Source organism: Dromiciops gliroides, chromosome 5 (assembly GCF_019393635.1).
Source record: "Dromiciops gliroides isolate mDroGli1 chromosome 5, mDroGli1.pri, whole genome shotgun sequence".
Taxonomy (NCBI): domain Eukaryota; kingdom Metazoa; phylum Chordata; class Mammalia; order Microbiotheria; family Microbiotheriidae; genus Dromiciops; species Dromiciops gliroides.
The window spans coordinates 103334671-103354750 of record NC_057865.1 but is presented as its reverse complement, the minus strand read 5'-3'; the positions used below and the strand labels follow the sequence as shown (position 1 = coordinate 103354750).

General features: G+C 37.9%; 1 protein-coding gene across 1 annotated transcript in view; it reads left to right on the top strand.

Annotated features, from left to right (window-relative positions):
* The window catches only part of MGAM (maltase-glucoamylase), a 196932-nt gene that overhangs the window by 15944 nt on the left and 160908 nt on the right, over positions 1–20080 (top strand). Inside the window, 7 exon segments of the mRNA XM_043967551.1 lie at positions 2058–2229; positions 4575–4674; positions 6391–6503; positions 8591–8716; positions 13981–14112; positions 14207–14314; positions 18105–18218. Coding sequence (XP_043823486.1) covers positions 2058–2229; positions 4575–4674; positions 6391–6503; positions 8591–8716; positions 13981–14112; positions 14207–14314; positions 18105–18218 — 865 coding nt within the window.

The window sequence follows — 20080 nt, the reverse complement described above, 5'->3', positions numbered from 1 at the left end:
TTCTTCCCTTTTCCCTTTCTCTTCCCCAGTTTCTTTCTCATTTAGTTACTGGGTAGGGTCTGAACCTTTGTTTTGGTCAAAAGACAGTTATAGATGGAGACACTGATATTGGGATTGAGAAGATAGTGTCTGATAAGTTATTCTTTGCCCTTTAAGAATCTGAGTGTGATAGTAACAGCAACACTGTGTGATGATCAGCTGTGATAGAGTTGGCTCTTCTCAGTAGTGCAATGATACAAGACAATTCCAAAGAACTCAGTATGGAAAATGTTCTCCACATCCAGAAAAAAGAACTGTGGATTCTGAATACAGATTGAACCATACTCTTTCTACTTTTTTTTTCTTTTTTGAGATTTTCCTCTTGTGTTCTGATTCTTCTTTCACAATATGACTAATGCAGAAATTAAAAAAAAAACAAGAATCTGAGTGTGGGGCTATATTACCATATCTCAGAGATGACTCATTAAGTGGAGGATAGAATGCATTCTCAGGAGGTTGCTGGGCTGGTGTAACATATCTCTCCTTTATACTAATTTACATGTCAGTCACCAACATTGACTGAGTGCCTCCTATATTGCAAAACACTACACTGGGGTCCTCAGACAGATACAGAAGAATAAAGAGATAGTCCCTGCACTGTAAACCTTCCTGGTTATAATTTGTATTTTCGGAAAGTATCAACAAAGTGAAATAGATCCCATCCTTTTAGAAAGACTTCCTGATTAGCTGAGATCTGAAAGAAGGGGGAAATATGGATTTATGGAGAACAAAAGATTAGCACATTTTAGACAAAGAAAAAAAGCAAATGGTTTGGAGATGGGAATGGAGAGGGAGAAATGGGTAAGGGGATTGGCTTTTCAAGAATAGAGGAGCTAAGTGGAGAGTAATGAAAGATTTCAATATGCTCCCTTCAGACCTAGACAAATATGTAAAAAAAATCTAATGATTTGGATAGAATATTAGAAAAATTAGACATACTAGATCTATGGAGACTACTGAATGGGAACTGTGAGGAGTATATACATTTTCATCTTTGGATGGCACTTCCATGAAAATTGTCCTTGTAGAAAGGCAGAAATATTAAGAACGTTCCTTACTGGTGCCAAGCAATACAATTATAATCAATAAAGGAAATTTAAAGAAAAGATTCAAACCTAAGTGGAAACCAAATCATGTAATCCTAAAGAATGAGTGATCAGAGAGTAATGAGAAATATGTTTGGTGAAATGGGGACTAGAGAATGAGGAAGAGAATTGGTGGAGAAAACTTGAAGATGAAGGCAAGAAATCAGACTCTGAAATGATAGGCAATGGAGAGCTACTGTGTCTTCTTCTTCTCCTTCTCCTTCTTCTTCTTCTTCTTCTTCTTCTTCTTCTTCTCCTTCTTCTTCTTCTTCTCCTTCTTCTTCTTCTTCTTCTTCTTCTTCTTCTTCTTCTTCTCCTTCTTCTTCTTCTCCTCCTCCTCCTCCTCCTCCTCCTCCTCCTCCTTCTTCTTCTTCTTCTTCTTCTTCTTCTTCGTGAGGCAATTGGGGTTAAGTGACTTGCCCAGGGTCACACAGCTAGTAAGTGTCAAATGTCTGATCCTGAATTTGAACTCAGGTCCTCCTGACTCCAAGGCTGGTGCTCTATCCACTGCGCCACCTAGCAGTCCCACTACTGTGTCTTCTTAAGCAGGGGTGACCCAATGTGAATAATGTTTGAGAAAAAATGTTAGCACTTGTTTGGAATGAGCAGATACAGGAAACAATTTCAGGGTGTTAAATAGCTGTACATTTAAAGTGTGATAATGATTGAATGGGACTGAAGGACCCTGGGTAGATGGAGAAAAACAATGTCCATGTTCTGGGAATTAATTGCCTAGAGAAGAAATCAGTTTACTTGGAAATCTTTGTAACAAAATAGGGACTCTAGTTGCTGAGATAGAAGTAAAAGTTTTCTCATTGTAGAAGTGTTTTTTGCCCCTTACCTTTCCATATCACCCTCAGATCTATTAGATAGTTAATAATTGTTTGTTATTTGGTCCAATATAATCTCTCTATTTTCTTTATCTGTGTCCAGATTTGACACTGGTATTGGTCCCCTCCTGTTTGCTCAGCAGTACCTGCAGCTCTCCATCCAGCTACCCAGTGCTAATGTGTATGGCCTGGGGGAGCACGTCCACCAGGAGTACCGGCATGATATGGCCTGGAAGACTTGGCCCATCTTCCCTCGGGACAATACTCCTAATGATGTAAGGCTTCAGGAAGTCTCCCTTTCTCCCTGTCTCCTAATCTTGCAGAATCATCTTGTCTAACCTGTAACTGAATAAGGCTCCTTTCCAGCATATCTTTGACAAGTTGTTAGCCCCGACCCACTGAAACCCCAAATCAGCCTCGAGCATTTATCTTGTCTTTCCTTTATCTTAATCAATTATGAGGAAAATGGGATTAACATATTTGGAATGTTGGGCTATTCAAAATGTGGTAGTTACATATATTGTATTACCTACAATATAGAAAATTACCACTCACTTAGTATGTCCGTTAAAAAGGCTACTAGCCTAAGAAATGGCTGCAAAAATATACTTTCCCTAAGAGGTAAAGATGGAAGGGTAGTGAGAATATAGCAGAATTTATTCAGACTAGTCCCTGGAATGTCTAAATTAATAAAAATAATAACTAGCATTTATATAATTCTTATAGTTCACAAAGCACTTTATAAATAGTTTCTTATTTATCTTGATAACAACTCTGAGAGGGAGGTGGTATTATTATACCCCTTTAACAGATGAGGAAACTAAGACACCAAGAGGTTAAGTGACTTGCTATGGGCCATGCAACTAGTAAGTAAATGAGGGACACAAGCTTGTTTTTGACTGATGCATTTTCCCTTTGTCTATTTCTCTCTGCTTGTCTCAATTTGTAAGACTGGTGGGATATAAACAGACAGTTTGTTGGTTAATCTTGTGTTTGACATCACCAGGGAATGAAGAAAATATTTAGTTCAAGGAATGGGGAGGAAACACCCCTATGAGGCAAAGGTTATGTCCCACATTCTCTATATTGTTTGATGTGGTGAAAGAACCCTCTAAAATATGTGTGTGTGTGTGTGTGTGTGTGTGTTGAGGTCTTAGATGTTGTAATTAATTGCCATGAGAAGCAGAATCTATAATTTTAATAGGGAATGAGTAATCAAGTATAGGAATCATTTTCTTCAGTGCTGAAGGTGGACAGAATTATATGGACCATCTTGAAGACATAGTGAATTAGCAAAGCCAGTTAGCATATTTAGAGTAAGGTGAACTATATCCTGACAAATAGAGCAGAGACTGTGTTTCCTTGGTATAGGGAACTCCTGAATATGGAACCCGACTTCTTCAATACAGATTGGTACCTCTACAGGAGCTTCAGGAGTTGCTTAGAGCTCTGTAAAACTAAGTGACTTGCCCAGAGTCACACAGTCAAGTGTATGTCAGAAGAGAGATGAGCATAGCCCTCTATGATTTTGCTACATTTCTTCTTATTGTCATAGTTGGTTCATTCCTAAATGAAAATTTAAGATTATTTTGCTGGGCAATGGGGGTTAAGTGACTTTCCCAGGGTCACACAGCTAGTAAGTGTCAAGTGTCTGAGGCCAGATTTGAACTCAGGTCCTCCTGAATCCAGGGCCAGTGCTTTATCCATTGCGCCACCTAGCTGCCCCCATGACACAACTTATTTATCTATCTATCTATCTATCTATCTATCTATCTATCTATCTATCTATCTATCTATTCATTCATTCATTTATTTATTCATTTATTCATTCATTCATTCATTTATTTATTTATTTATCTATCTATCTATCTATTTATATATTTATTTATTTATTTTTGGCTTGCACCTGGCATTTTATCAGTAGAGGAAACTCCTGGTATGGGAACTCCCTTTACTGATACAAATCAACAGTATTTATCTGAAAATTATACTCTTAGAACTTTGCCTGGGATACTGAGAGGTGGGGTGGCTTGCTTAAAGTCTGACAGGGAGAGGAAGATAACTGGAACAGTGTATAGAGGGCTGGACTTGAAGTCAGGAAGATCAGTGAGAAGAATTCTGCCTCTGATACTTATGAGCTGTGTGACCCTGGGCAAGTCACTTACCCTCCCTGAGCCTTAGTTTTCTCAACTGTATAATGGGGATAATAATAGCACCTACCTCCCAGTTTTTTTGTGGATCAAATGAGATAACATATGTGAAGCACTTTGTAAACCTTAAAATAAGATATAAATATTGTTGTTATAATTTGTTACTGTTATTATGTTTCAGGGGGAGGACTTGAACCTGGGTCTTTCTGATTCCAAGGCCAACTTGTCATCATTTCTACCATGTTGCTTCTTTCACATATTAATGAAACCTTACTTTTGACCCCACACATTTATCAAATCCACATGCAGGATTTATTTCTTAGAGTCTCCTTTGGCTTTAGCTCAGCCCTGAGCCAGCTGTGTTTTTTATACAAATGTATAAGATAGATAGTGCCCAACACTTTTACTCTTCCTAGTGGGTAGTCTGGCACATTGTCACTTATTTGCTATTTTTGCATTTTTCCTCCTAGGGCATGACTAACTTGTATGGAGCTCATCCATTTTTCTTGTGCCTTGAAGATACAAGTGGATTATCCTTTGGAGTTTTTCTGATGAACAGCAATGCCATGGGTAAAAGACTGGATATTCTTAAAAGGGGAACATTTTAAGTCTTCTCATTTACACAGTGAGTGAAAGGGGATGCTTGACTTCAAGAATTCCTGAAGCAGGACAGCTAGGTGGTGCAGGGGTTAAAGCACCAGCCCTGGATTCAGGAGGACCTGAGTTCAAATCTGGCCTCAGACCCTTGACACTTACTAGCTGTGTGACACTGGGCGAGTCACTTAACCCTCATTGCCCCACAAAAAAAAAAGGAATCCCTGAAGCATAGATTTCAAATACTCTGGCAGGTTCAAATACTTGCATCATAATCTGCCAAGCTATAGGTTTGGTGAGTTAAGTCTTGTCTAACCAAGAATTCCCAGGATGATTTCACGAAGAGAAAGTGTTCCAATGCAAGTAGCCTTAAAGTTTTCCATTATCCTGCTGATACAGTTGTCTTTTTCTTTACAAATCCAGAGACAGACTCCATAAAACAGATCACCTCTTGTTTTTGCACTATTCTTCCATGATGGTGCCACAGGGAATCCAAACTATCAGGGTGGTCTAGATTTACATACTAGATCAGTATGAGCTGCTATAAAGTCAGTAGGTTCAGTAGTAGCAAGAAGAGACCAGCCAGAGATCAATATCAATTGGGCCAAAATCATGAGAGTTCCAGCTAGTAGAAAGGGACAAGCTAAGCAGCTGAGTCAGTCATCCGAGGGCTTGTGGAACTCTATTTGAACTTTTGCTTCAAGGAAGCTTTTTGATGTTTTTTGTTCCTAGTCAATAAATCTAAAACTTGACTTCCCTCCACCTGACCCCACCAAACAATATGCTTACTTTAAAGGGATGTTGTCCAGTTATAATGATCCCTTACTCCATTATGAGAGGAAATTATCATAAATTAGTTCCTGTGCTTTCATCCTTCATGTTTGAAGTCAGGGCTATATTCTCTCAAAGAGTATGGTTGCATTAAACTAAGTCATAATGAGCAGTAATTGTGTCTGGGGAATATCTATCTATCTACTTATCTATCATGTATAACCTATCTCTCCATACATTCATTCATCTGCTCCTTCATTCATTTACTTATTTATTCATTTTTTATCCATCAATTCATTTATTCATTCCTTGTTTCATTTAATTATTCATTGTTTTATCTATCTATCTATCTATCTATCTATCTATCTATCTATCTATCTATCTATCTATCTATCATCTATCTATCTATCTATCATGATCTGCCTATTTATTTGATGAGGGATAGCTGGCCTGCCAGGAGAGGCGACACTCAGTTCCACAGAGATTCTAGTGCTTTAGAGTTTGGGTGAGAAAGCCTAGAAGTTCACTATGCTGATGGGACCTTACAGGTTGCCATGGAGGAGAGATGAGTATTTCCATGAAGAGGAAGTATGCACCCCCATGTAGATTCCTAATTACCCTCTCATTTTGAAGGAAGGACTTTCTGCCCTGACTCAAGATCATTGGCCCTAACACTGATACCAGACATTCTGATTATTAGTTGCTGATATATCTTCTACTGACATCATTTGCTGAGGTTCTAGGCGCCACACTAATCATAAACATTTAAATTTACTCATTTGTATCTAAAACCAAAGATAGGAGGTCAATGTTACTAAGGGTAAGATATCCAGTTACTTCCTGGTATATACATGACTTTATTAATTTTTCCATCATTTGAACAATTGTAATCCTTACTTTCTTCATTCCAATTCCTTCTAGAGGTTGCCCTTCAACCTACCCCAGCAATCACTTACCGAGTCACCGGTGGTGTCCTGGATTTTTATGTCTTCTTAGGGAACACTCCAGAAGAGGTTGTTCGGGAATACCTAGAGGTATGTTGAAATATGCTTAATTGGATTGAGAACCAGAATGGACCATAGACATAATTGAACTCAAACCATTCACCTCAGAGATGAGGAAATTGAAGTTGGGTGAGATGAAAAAAATTTTCCAGAGGTCACATGCAATGAGTATATCATCAAAATGTCTGGTTACTTAAGAAATATAATAACATCAATTTAGTAAATGTCATTCAGAAATGTAGTATATGGGAATTCGCTCTTACAGAATTCATCACTGGATGTGATATGTTGGAAAGAACATTTGATTTAGACTCCCAAGAAGAGGGGTTGAGTTCTAGCTCTGACATTTACTAGCAGGATGACTTTAGTTTAACATTTTTTCTTACTCTGGACTTCATTTCTCTTATCTATAAAAAAGGAAAAATAATTTTTGTACTGCCCACTTCACAAAGTCATTGGAAAGTGCTTTGTAAAGCACCACAGACCTGGACTATTGCTATTTATTATCAGTGGGAGGTTGATTTTACACATTTTGCAGTCTTCCCTGGTTGTTTCTTCCAGCAAATGTACTCCTTTTTTGTTTTCTTCTCTTGTATTTTGAACCCTTAAAGATTTTGTGGCTTTCTCTTTCTTTGAAACTACTTGTTTCATATTGGGAAGGGAACAATTTCCACCAAGTACAAAGATACAGATCATATATACCACACAGGGCTGAAATGTTCTTGTAATGAAGGGTATCACTAGAAGGAACTTATTAGAAATAGATGAGATTTTTCATTTTAGGATTGCGTCCAATGCAGTTGGTATTATACTTAAAAAATATGTTTAAACTGTGGTGCCAACTGCAATTTATATGTGTGTATATATATGTTTGTATATATATGTATATATACATATATACATTTTTTCTTCCTCTTTTCAATATGGCATTTTCAGGGGCTGCTGAATTTTAAAATGAAACATTATTTCTTGTAGCCGACTTAAAAAAAAAAAAGAGAAATACATTTACATTTCCAGTTGTGTCATGCTAATGAACAAGAAAATAGAATTTAATATACAAAACTGCATTTTAGAAATAACCTTTACAAAAACATATCTGGTTCATAAAGGAAATTATTCCTGTAGAAAGTCTTAATGAAGCATCATTATAGCTAATTGTTAACCTTAAAGCCAAGATCATTTGCTTATTTACATGTTGTACTTTTTTAGTCCAATTTTCCCTGGGATGTTTGAAAGGTTAAAATTTAAAAGGTCAGATCCTTCCTTATGAGGAAAGAGGTATAGCACAAGATCTCAACCCTCTCATTCTGTTATATAATTTTAGTTTCTTTTCCTACCATGTTTTATCAGAATTATGACAAGAAGTAAACTACATTGGCCTGAGTTTCCTCCCTGTTTCACCTGATGATGGGCAAGGTCTACTGACTTAAAAAAAAAAAAAAGGCAGGCATGGGAGAAAGGAAAATGAGAAGCCAGCGTTTGGTGGGGGAGAGCTGACTCCATGGGTGTGTGACTGTGTGTATGTATGTATGTATGTATGTTTGCATAACAGAGTGTTAATAGGTATAGACTGTGTGGTTGAATTCCTTCACCAATAAATGACACTATTCAATTTTTTAAAAAGAAGAAATAATGGATTAAGAAAAAGTGCTTTGTTGTTTATTAGCCTACCATGCATTTCCTTCTGTTTCTTCAGTATTGTATTTTTGCCTCAATATAAAAATGACATATGTAGGAGCCAGGTGAAGGAAATTTTTTTTCTGGTGGAGGAGAGGGGCTAGTATGAATTGGGAAGCCCCCAGACTCTTAAAGTTACTTTGGTAGTTATACAGATTGAGATATATAGGTCAGATCATGTTCTCCCAAATACTACACTGAGTAAAAGGCTAGAATAACTGGGTTAGTTTATAATAAGTAAATGACTCTGTGTACTCAGCCCTGTGCTAACTACTCAGAGGGGACTGAAGAGAGATGTGATCTTTCTGTTCAAGCAGCTGACATTCCCTGTTGGAAACTATTTTCAAACTGTACAAAACGGTGTTATGAAGGGGGTCCACTCTAATTAGAATGGATATAAAATATTAATTATGCCTCATTTCTCTAATTATCACCTTTAGCTGATTGGAAGGCCACTCTTACCATCTTATTGGACTCTTGGATTTCATCTCAGTCGTTGGGTATATGGAGGTTTGGATGGAATGAAGAAAGTTGTGGAGAGAAACCGAGCTGCTCAGCTTCCTTGTGTAAGAGGGACTTTTTTTTTCAAGGGGGGGGCAGGGCTTGCCCAGGATCACACAGCTCATAAGTAACAAGTGGCTGAGGCCGGATTTGAACTCAGGTCCTCCTGAATCCGGGGCCAGTGCTTTATGGGACTTTTCTTTTAAACAAACTGAATTTGGTCTTTCTTTTCTTTAGTAATACAGATAATTATATGAATATTAATTAATCTAATTAATATCTAATAGATAATTAGAATAATTCATCCATTCTTCTGAATTTTTGAAATATGGTTTTTGTATTTTTGGAGTACTATACCCTGGTATTTTAAAATAATCTTATTGTTTTTTAAATTAAGAAGCAGATTGATGACTGCCATTTTTATTATTTAATTTAAACTATCAACTCTAAGAAGGTAGAGTGAAAAGTATTCTGTTCTCAGCAGACTTTGTGTGATTATTTCCTTTGAAAATAAGTTTATAAAAAGAAAAGAAAATGAGTTTATAGACAGAGTTGAAAGGGACCTTAGAGGCCATCAATTCTGTCTCATTTTACAGATGAGGTAACTGAGTCACAGGGAGTTGAAGGAGCTTGCCCCAAGGTCACATAGACAGTAAATGGTGGAGCTGGGATTTGAACACATGTCTTCTGATTTTAAATCCTTGGTCTTTTCTGTGCATACAATTATTCAAAGTTCACAAATCAAATACATAGTTTAAAAATAAGGTTGTTTTTATGTGCATTTTTTGGTTTTTAATCTGGTTTATAAATATGCTAATCACATAGATACTGGTCCTATGAAAATCAAGAAACTGGATAAAAAATAGAAGTGTTTCAGCTTTTTTGCATTGGGAGATGGGGGAAATGCAGGAAAGACTGGCTGTTGTTGTTTTGTGAGTCCTACCACAGATGAAATAAATAGAATAAGGCTTGGAGACTCATTTATCTAACCTTGGAAGCGAGGATACCTTTGGGAATTCAAAATGATTATAATGCGAAGTTTGGGGCTATTAGGCTTTGGAAAGAGTTTTTGCAACTATGTTTGAATGTGGTTATCTCAGATGTTCTGGGAGTTCACAACAATGATGAAGATGTTAAAAAGCTGACAGTACTGTTTCCCTGTCCTACTTCCTAAATTTGCTGCTCCATAATGGGAGGGTTATATAATACTACTCTCCTGTTCTATGCATCACCTTTCAGACTGAGTCAGAACAGTTAGGCTCTCTGAACTTGCTAGTTCACTTTTTCTATGGGGAAAGAAAATAAAATTTTTGTTTAATTATGTCTGACTCTTCATGACCCCATGTGGGGTTTTCTTGACAACGATACTGGAGTGGTTTGCCATTTCCTTCTCCATCTTATTTGACAGACAAGGAAACTAAGGCAAACAGGGATACGTGACTTGCCTAGGGTCACATAGCTAGTAAGTGTTTGAGGCTAGATATGAACTCATGAAGATGAGTTTTTCTTACTTCAAGGCCAGTGTGCTATCTATTGTGCCACCTAGCTGCCCCAAATAGAATTACTTTGATTATTAAATTAAATCAATTCTCTTTCAACTCCTGCTGGACTTGGAAAAGAGGAATCTATATGTTTTTGTTTTTGTTTTTGTTTTGCAGGGCAATGGGGGTTAAGTGACTTGCCCAGGGTCACACAGCTAGTAAGTGTCTGAGACTGGATTTGAACTCAGGTCCTCCTGAGTCTAAGGCTGGTGCCTTATTCACTGCTCCACCTAGCTGCCCCCAGAATCTATCTATCATCTATCTATCTATCTATCTATCTATCTATCTATCTATCTATCTATCTATCTATCTATCTATCTATCTATATTTTTTTTTGGTGAGGCAATTGGGGTTAAGTGACTTGCCCAAGGTCACACAGCTAGTAAGTGTTAAGTGTCTGAGGCTGGCTTTGAACTCAGGTCCTCCTGACTCCAGGGCCAGTGCTCTATCCACTGCGCCACTTAGCTGCCCCTATATGTTTTAAGAAAAATAATATATGACAATATGGAAATGGATTTGAAAGCAAAATTTGTATATCCACTTGTGGCTGATATAGAACTGGCCATATGTTTGCTTTTTGATGTCAAGTTTAATAAATATCATCTATATTGTCATTGGTATATCTAAAAAAATTGTTTTATTTAAGATGAACCTTAGTAGGCTGGTTGAGCAGAAAGAACTTGGCCAAGAAATAAGGAGACCCAAACTATGTTGTTTAGTATCTGTTTCACCTTGGACAATTACTTCTTCATCTACTGAATGGAATTGCCTGTGATTAGTGGGTTGTAAAGGTCACTCCTCACTCTGAACTTTTTGTGATTCTGAGTGATCAATGTATGTTTGTGTGTTGACATAATCAATTCTCACTTACCTGTATGTAGATTATTCAAAATCATTCTTTAAACTTGGGTTATCAGCACTTTGCAATCCCAACATGTCCCTACTGCTGTATTTTGCCTGATGCCTAGCAATCAATGTGTGTTTAAGGTGCACACAATAATTTTAGAATTAGCTTAAGGAAATTAAGAATGTAAATCTGAAAAACGAGAAAAAAAAGAAAGCATATACTATAATCCAAAACAACATATAAATTACATTTGAGTTGAATCAGCATCTAATTATCTGCTTCATTTCTTCTTGTATTAGCACAAATACTTGACAGCTGATTGTGTATTTTAAAATCCTTGAATGTTAGAACTGGAAGCCCCTGAACAGATTTACTCAAATCTTTTCATTTTACAGATTACAAATTGAGGCTCAGAGAGGGTAAAGTAACTTGTCCGAGGTTGAGCAGGTAGTTATTCAGATTAGAACCCAGGTTTTTCAGAGTTCTTTTACTGGCAGTAGGAATGATATGGGCAGCTGGGTGGAACAGTGGATAGAATACTAGGCTTGGAGTCAGGAAGACCTGAGTTCAAATCCAGCATCAGAAACTTCCTACCTGTGTGACCCTGGGCAAGTCACTTAACCCTGTTTACTTATAGATTGGTGATCCATTGGAGAAGGAAATGGTAAACCACTCCAGTATCTTTGCCAAGAAAACCCATGGACAGAGGTCCACAAGGTCATGAAGAGTTAGATATGACTGAATGACTGAACAATAAAATCACATATCATGCTGAAAATTCAGAAAATGGAAATTGACAGAAATTGCCATCTAGTTAGGATGAGGGTAACTGAAATGTAATTGAAGTTTAGACATGATGAGAACTATGTACAATTTTCCATGGAAAGGACAGTGTTTGCTGTTGGTATATAGTGATCAGATTTGCAAAGTCCGAGAGGCGAGTATTACATGATGGACTTGGGCCTAGCTCTTACATGTGACCTTGGGCAAGTCACTTAATGTCTCTTGACTTTCCTCATCTGTAAAATCAGGATTAACTACCTCACAAGGCTACTGTGAGGAAAACACTTTGTTAACCTTGATGAATTATATAAAGTATGTTTTTTTTAAAAATTGTTATTATCAGTGACTAAGGAGTAGTTGTTGATCTTTATCCTTCATTCCAAAGAGGACCATGACATTGGGGTGGTATCATGACTTGCACTGAATTGGATTTAAGTGAGGGAGGACTGTGCAAGGTCACCAACCTTACTTTCTCCTCTAGAGCCATCTGGGTTTAGTGGCAAGATATAGATCAGGAGGAGTGGATATGATCCCGGATATTTTTAAGACAATTGGAGTTAAGTGACTTGCCTAGAGTCACACAGCTAGTAAGTTTCTGAGGTGAGATTTGAACTCGGGTTCTCCTCACTCTAGGGCCAGTGCTTTATCGACTTTGCCACAAATGTGAGAAGAAATTTTTTAGAAAAATTAGATTCAGAAAGTCTAAGAAAACAGAAAAGCAGAGATATAGAAAAATAGCATAGGTAAGCCAAGACGGGGATTCTTTTCATTACAAAATATATTTATCAAACATTTATTATATGAAAGGTATTTTTCAATGGAGGACAGCTAAGCAGCATAGTAGATAGAGTGTGGGACCTGTAATCAGGAAGATTCATCTGCCTGAGTTTAAATCCAGCCTCAGATAATTTACTAGCTGTGTAACCCTAGGCAAGTCACTTAAATCCTTTTTGCCTCAGTTTCTACATCTTTAAAATGAGCTGGTGAAGGAAATGGCAAATCACTCCAGTGTCTTTTCCAAGAGAACCCCAAATGAGGTCATGGGGAGTCAGACACAACTGAACAACAACGAAAAGTTTGCAATGGCTGATGGGGGGGAGATAATGAAGAGAAGGAAATAAATTAGTAATTTCTGTGAATAGAAGATTAAGAGAACCTATCCAATCAAAATGTCATACACTACTTGTTTTATGATATGAGGTTAAGATTTGGGGAACCCAGGCTGAAAATATCCTATTTCCTCAATCATCAAAGGACATGAAGAGCAAGGGCCTGGGCTTTGAATAAAGGTTGGGAGACGGTGCGGTCACAACTAAGAATCAGAAATGGTAGTCTCTAACAGAGGTTAATTGACTTGTCCCGGGTCAAACATCTAGTAAATGTCTGGGGCCAGAAATGAGCTCAGTTCTTCCTGATTCCAGGTTAAACAGTCTACCCTTTGTACTACCTAGCTGCCTATTTTGTTGTATGTAAGTTTTGTCCCAAGATTTCCATTCCCATATCACTTATTACATTTTAAGTGTGTGTGTGTGTGTGTGTGTGTGCACGCGCTTTCCTGGAGAGCAAGCTGCGAGTGTGAGGAGTTGCATGAAAAGCTAAAGTACTAAGGCTGAAGGTCTTCCTGGGAAGAGAAAACCTTTTATTTCCTAGGGATTTGTGTGTATGTGTGTGTGTGTGTGTGTGTGTGTGTGTGTGTGTGTGGCAATTGGGGTTAAGTGACTTGCCCAGGGTCACACAGTTAGTAGATGTTAAGTGTCTGAGGCTGGATTTGAACTCAGGTCCTCCTGACTCCAGGGCCAGTGCTCTATCCACCTAGCTGCCCTTCCTAGAGATTGTTACCTAAGCTTTATGGCTCAGAGTAGATCTCACCTATGTGACTCTCTCCTCAGTGCTTTTATATATGTTAAATCAGTTTACAATAAACCTCAAGGGTAGCATTGGAAAACAAAAAACCCAAACCAAACAAACAAACAAAAAAAAACCCAACCCTAAATATTAGTCCAAAGTGGGTAAAGGGAGTAGCTTAGTAATAGGGGAAGATGGTATTTTGGATTGATTGTATATAGATAGACTTTGGCTTTTTAAAGTAGATTTTTAGTAGATTTAGCGTGATGTTATCCATGTTTCATCTATAGTGCTTTCTGTGCTATTCTTACAGGATGTTCAGTACTCTGATATTGACTACATGGATGAGAAGAAGGACTTCACTTATGATAAAGTACTGTTTGGAGAGCTACCTCAATTTGCTGAGGATTTACACAACCATGGACAGAAATACGTCATTATAGTGGTATGCTCCTCCTTTCTCTCCCAGCTTATAAGCCTCTTTTCCTTCCCTTTAGTTCAAGGATGGCTTCTCTACTCTATGTTTTTTTCTCTTATAGGATCCAGCCATTGCCACTGGCTCTCCCAACTATGGCCCTTACAACCGAGGCTCAGATATGAAGATATGGGTCAATGCATCAGATGGAGTGACACCACTCATTGGGGAGGTAATACTTGGAGAGAGTCAGAGATTGTCTGAGGGACCGTGGCAGGACCAGTGCAATGATGCCATACCTATAGATTTCAAAATGTGTAATCCTTGGTTACAGAAAAATGTCATAATATATATTGCAATACCAACTTTGCTGTTTCAAGAATCAAGGCATAGACCTGCATTTCTCAAAACTTAACCACAAATTGTGAAAAGCTGATCTACCCTACCTAGCCTAAGACAGGTATAGTCTACCAGACTATATATACAAGTCTGTTATAGAGATACAATAAAAATTAGGTTTTATTTGTTTTATTGGTGGTGTTCTCTGCATCTGTAAAGGAAATACACACCCTGATGGAATTGCAGGTTTATTAAAGAATCATAGTGATTATGAAACAAATTTCTTAGCCCATAACATTGTGTGTGTGGTTTTTTGGGGGGGGGAGGGGCAATGAGGGTTAAGTGACTTGCCCAGGGTCACACAGCTAGTAAGTGTCAAGTGTCTGAATGCAGGGCTGGTGGTTTATCCACTGTGCCATCTAGCAGCCCCATTATAACATTGTTTTACTGGCTTATAGATTTCCCTTTGACCCTGTCTATATCTCAGGAATGATTCACTTGATGGGCTTGAATTAATTTTAATTTAATTTTTAAAAAAATTTTTGTCCTTGAATTTAATACCAATGCTGTGGACCATATTTTCATTCTACAAGAAAATGTCCAATCTGATATCTATCATTCTGATTATGGGTCTCTGGTCTTATATTAATTTGCATGGCAAATTAATACAAGTGAGAGTGCAAAAAAGAGGTTATATACCAAATGCAACATGGCACTTTCAAATCTACCTTCCTAGTTTGTTTCCTTTTGAATTTCCTTCTGTTCTTTGTACATATAAAAATGTTTTAATGACTCTTTTTTTCTTTTTTCCCAACATTTACTCATCCTAATTTCTACCTCAAATTTCCCCTCCTCCTATTGAAAAAAAGAGAAACAAAATCCTTTTAACAAATAAGCATAGTTATGCAAAACATTTCATATGCCCTGTCTTAAAAAGCCCATGTCGCTTTCTGCATTTGCTTCATCCTCCGTCTTATATTGTAGTGGTTTTTGCATTGGTCAGAGTTTTAAGTCTTTCAAAATTATTTTTCTTTAATGTTCTTATATTACAAATTGTTCTCTTTAGTTCTGCTTACTTCAATTCTTAACAGTTCATACAAGTTCTCCTAGGTTTCTCCGAAATGTTACCTTCAATCATTTCTTATGATGCAGTACTATTCTTCTACATTCATATATTCCAATTTGTTCTATTACTCATCAATTGGGGGGACATCCCCTCAATTTATTGTTCTTTGACTACTACAACTAGAGTTTCTATACATATTTTTGTTCCTGTAGATTCTTTTCTCTTTTCTCTGATTTCTTTGAGGTAAATCTTTGAGTGACTTTTTGGTTACCATTCCAAATTGTTTTCCAGAATGGCTACTCAGAAATTCATAGCCCTATTATTGATGTGCCTTTCTTACCAAAACCCCTCCAAAAATTGTCACTTTCTTTTTAAAGTGATTTTTGCTCATCTGATGAGTGTGAGAACCTCAGGGTTGCTTTAATACGTATTTCTTTTTTTATTAGTGATTGGAACCTTTAAAATATGGCTAATGATGGCTTGGATTTTTTACTATTGGAATTGTCTACTGCTATCCATTGACTATTTATTGGGGAATGGTTGTTATTCTTATATATTTAAATCAACTTTCTATATATCTTGGGTATCAGACCTTTATCCAAAAAATTTTCTGCATAGATTTTTTCCTACTTAACTCTCTTCTAATTTTTAACGGTATTTATATTATTCATGAAGAAAATGTTTTTAATTGTATGTAAACAAAAGGAAGGAAGAAAAGATTAGGCATTTATTATGCCTAATTATTTATTATTATGCCTATTATTATTTACTATGTGTCTGACACTTATGAAATTGTCCATTTCATCTTCTGTTATCCTCTCTATTCCTTGTTTGGTCCTTGTTCCTATAATTTCATAGGATGTGACTTCTTGTATGTAGGTCTTTATATTTGGAGTTTATCTTTGTCTATAGTATGAAATGTTATTTAAAACCTAAAGACCATTTTCTAGTTTTCTGAGGGGTTTTTATTGAATAGTGAATTAGTCTTTTTTCTTTCCAGTTCATCCTTCACATAGCTGCCAAAACAGTCTTTATAATGTTCAAGCCTGATTTTGTCACTGCTGGTAAAATACATGAGTGGTTTTCTATGCCTTTAGGATAAAGCACAATCTCTTCGGATTGGTGTTTAAGGCCATCCATACCATGACTCTAGCTTTCCTTTCTAGATTAATTTCACTAGCTACTCCTTTCATACACTTGAGAAATTGAACTGCTAACTCTCTCATGTTTCCATCTTGTATTCTTTCACCACTGTTCATTTGCATAGGCCATCCCCTTTGAGGCCAGGGACTGTGATGTCCTTTGTCTTTGTACACCTAGTGCTTAGCAGAGTGTCTCTTAGGGGCAGCTACATAGCACAGTAGATATAGTACTGGATCTAGAGTTAGGGAGACCTGAATTCAAATCTGTCTTTAGACACTTACTAGCTATATGACCTCTGGGAAAGTCACTTGACCTCTGCCTCAATTTCCTCAAGTGTAAAATTGGAGATAATAATAGCACCTACTTTCCAGGGTGGTGGTGAGGTTCAAATGTGATAATAGTTGTACAGAACTTAGCACAATGCACATAGTAGATGCTTAATAATTGCTTGTTCTCTTCCCTCCCCCCCATTAATAGGTACTTAATGAATATTTGTTGAATGGTAATTTGAGTTTAAAAGATACAAGGGGGCATTCATATCAACTGTTCATACTGAAACAGCTCTAAAAAGTGAGAGATTAGATATTTTGCTGAGAGAGTGAGTTTGGGAAAATAAAGAAGCATTTCACAAGGTGTGGTATAGTGGCAGCTAGGTGGTATAGTGGATAGAATACTGGGCCTACAGTCAAGAAGACACAAGTTCAGATTCAGCCTCTGTTCCATATTGAATTAGGACTAATGGGTTTCCCACTTCCTCATCCAGAAATCAACTATTGCGGGAAGTCTTGGGCAAGATTTACCCAGCTAGGAAGGCTAAGATCTAATCAAAGAGAGTAAAGAAATTCTAATTTTAAGCTAATAGGTGCATTCCTGCTCTTTGTGTTTACTTAGACAGGACTGGCAAAATATAGATTCTCCCTTTTGTCAGATGTGTGATATGGATATTGATGGGTCTCTTTGACCAGTGTCACATACCCCAAGTTCCTCACAGGAATAAGCCTATCTCATTCTAATATTCATTCTCTCATTGCTTGTTAACCAATCAGAGTTGATTGTCACCCTCAGGAACGCCTACCCTTCTAAGCATATTTGGGAGTTGAGAGGGTTCCATGAAGTGTCCTTTGGCATTTGAGAGTGTCAGTGACCATCCTTTTATTAATAACATGCTACCATTATCAATAAAATGATTAATTACCCAGAAACTGTCTCTCAAACTTTTTAATAGTCACAGCAGCAAACCTACCCACTTCTTCCTTCCCTCTTCCATGAAATATGTTTTGTAGGGCTATTTAGCTACTACCAAATAATATTTTTAAGGTTTTATAGAATGCTTTGTGCTCCAACCTGAAAAGGCCTTAGGTCTGGAAAGGAGTATAATCAAACATTTAGTTTCTATAGTCCCCTTTTGAGTTCTGCTTTGTTTCCTCCCAATGCGTTTTCATTCACTGTCACTCAATTCCTTTCTCTGTTGCAGGTGTGGCCAGGCAAGACGGTCTTTCCTGACTATACCAATCCGAAGTGTGCCCAGTGGTGGGCAGAGGAGTTCAGACTCTTCTACCAGGAGATAAAGTTTGATGGAATCTGGATTGTGAGTCATCAGGATGGGGGCTTTGGAGGGAACCAGTATTCAGAATGTTCAAATATTTCCTCCTTATATATTCTTATATCTCAAGGAGTAGAGAAAGGAGGAGGAAAGGATAGGTGCAAAAGAGGAATGGATTACATTTTTTTAGTGAAAATATTCAGATAATGTTGTTGAGATAAATTGCTTAGGCAGAATCAGAATTCTGGAATGGGAAGATCCTTGAAAATCAAAGATCAGTAAGTATTTATTAAGCCCTGAGTTGTCAGGCCCTTGTGGTAGACAGTTTTAAAGTTTAGTCATTTCTCAGTCGTGTCTGACTCTTTGTGACCCCCATTTTTTTTTTTTTGGCAAAAATCCTAAAGTGGTTTGCCATTTCCTTCTCTAGCTCATTTTACAGATGAGGAAACTGAGACAGAGTGAAGTGACTTGCCCAAGGTCACATAGTAAATGTCTAAGGCTGTACTTGAACTCAGATCTTCCTGACCCCCAACACTATCCATTTTGCCACTGTGCTAGATGTAGGAGATTCAAAGACAAGAATGAATCAGGCCGTGCCCTCAAGGACCTTGTTTTCTATTGTGTGAAAGACTGGGGGCACAAACAGGTACATACAGAATATATGCTATGTAAAAATGAGGCATTTAAGAGGAAGGCACTAGGACCTGGTGAGATTAGGGAGAGCCTCATGTAGAAGGAAGTATTTGAGACTGAGGTGGAAGGAATCTAGGGGTTCTAAGAGGAAGAGGAGAGGAAGGGAGTATATTCCTGGCATGATGGGTGATTGGATGTTGCCTGTGAGCAACAGTCAAGAAGCATTTATTTTGTTTTCTTTTTTTTTTTTAAGTGAGGCAATTGGAGTTAAGTGACTTGCCCAGGGTCACACAGCTAGTAAGTGTCAAGTGTCTGAGGCCGGATTTGAACTCAGGTCCTCCTGAATCCAGGGCCAGTGCTTTATCCACTGAGCCACCTAGCTGCCCCTCAAGAAGCATTTATTAAGCACTTATTGTGTATGCTAATACAAGCAAAAAAGAAGCTGGTTTCTGTCCTCAAGGACCTTACATTCTGATGGAGGAAGATACTACACAAAAGACCAGCCAAAAGTCAGGGATGGAGGAGGGAGCAGAGGAAAGGAAGCTTGTACATGGGAGCAGAGGTTTAAGCTGGGAGAATGAGGACAGGCCAGTTTATGATTGCCTCCTCAAAGTGTGGAAGAACCTGCCAGTGGTAGAAGGGGCCCAATGGCAACAAGACAAGCTCAGCTGGAGGCCGGAGGGCTTTGAGCTCTCATCTGAAGTTTTAGTGTGTAAAAGCCTGGAAAGGTGGACGGTAGCCAGGTTCTGAAGGGTTTTGCAAAAAAAAAAAAAGTTTTTCTTTGATCCTAGAGAAACCAGAGAGCTACTGGAAACACTTTAAGTCAAATCCCCTCACTCCACAAATAAGGAAATGGAGGTAAAATGATTTGTTGGAAGGAAGTCTCACAGCTTGCCTGTGGCAGAGCTGGGGTTCACTGCTCCAAGGCTCCTGTCTCCTCAGCCTTGGCTTTGACCTGCTATACTGTGCTCCTGCAGTTTGATTACCTTCTGTGAAGAAAAAATAATAATAACCTTCTTCTTAGTAATTAGGCATATGTCTTACCTCATGTAGACTAAGGGCAGCTAGATGGTAGATTGAGCGCCAGGTCTGGAGTCAGGAAGACTCCTCTTCCCAAGTTAAGATCTGACCTCAGACACTAACTGTGTGACTGTGGGCCAGTCACTGCACCCTGTTTGCCTCAGTTTCCTCATCTGTAAAATGATCTGGAGAAGGAAATGGCAAAACTACTTTAGTATCTTTGCCAAGAAGACCCCCAATGGCGTCGAGAAGAG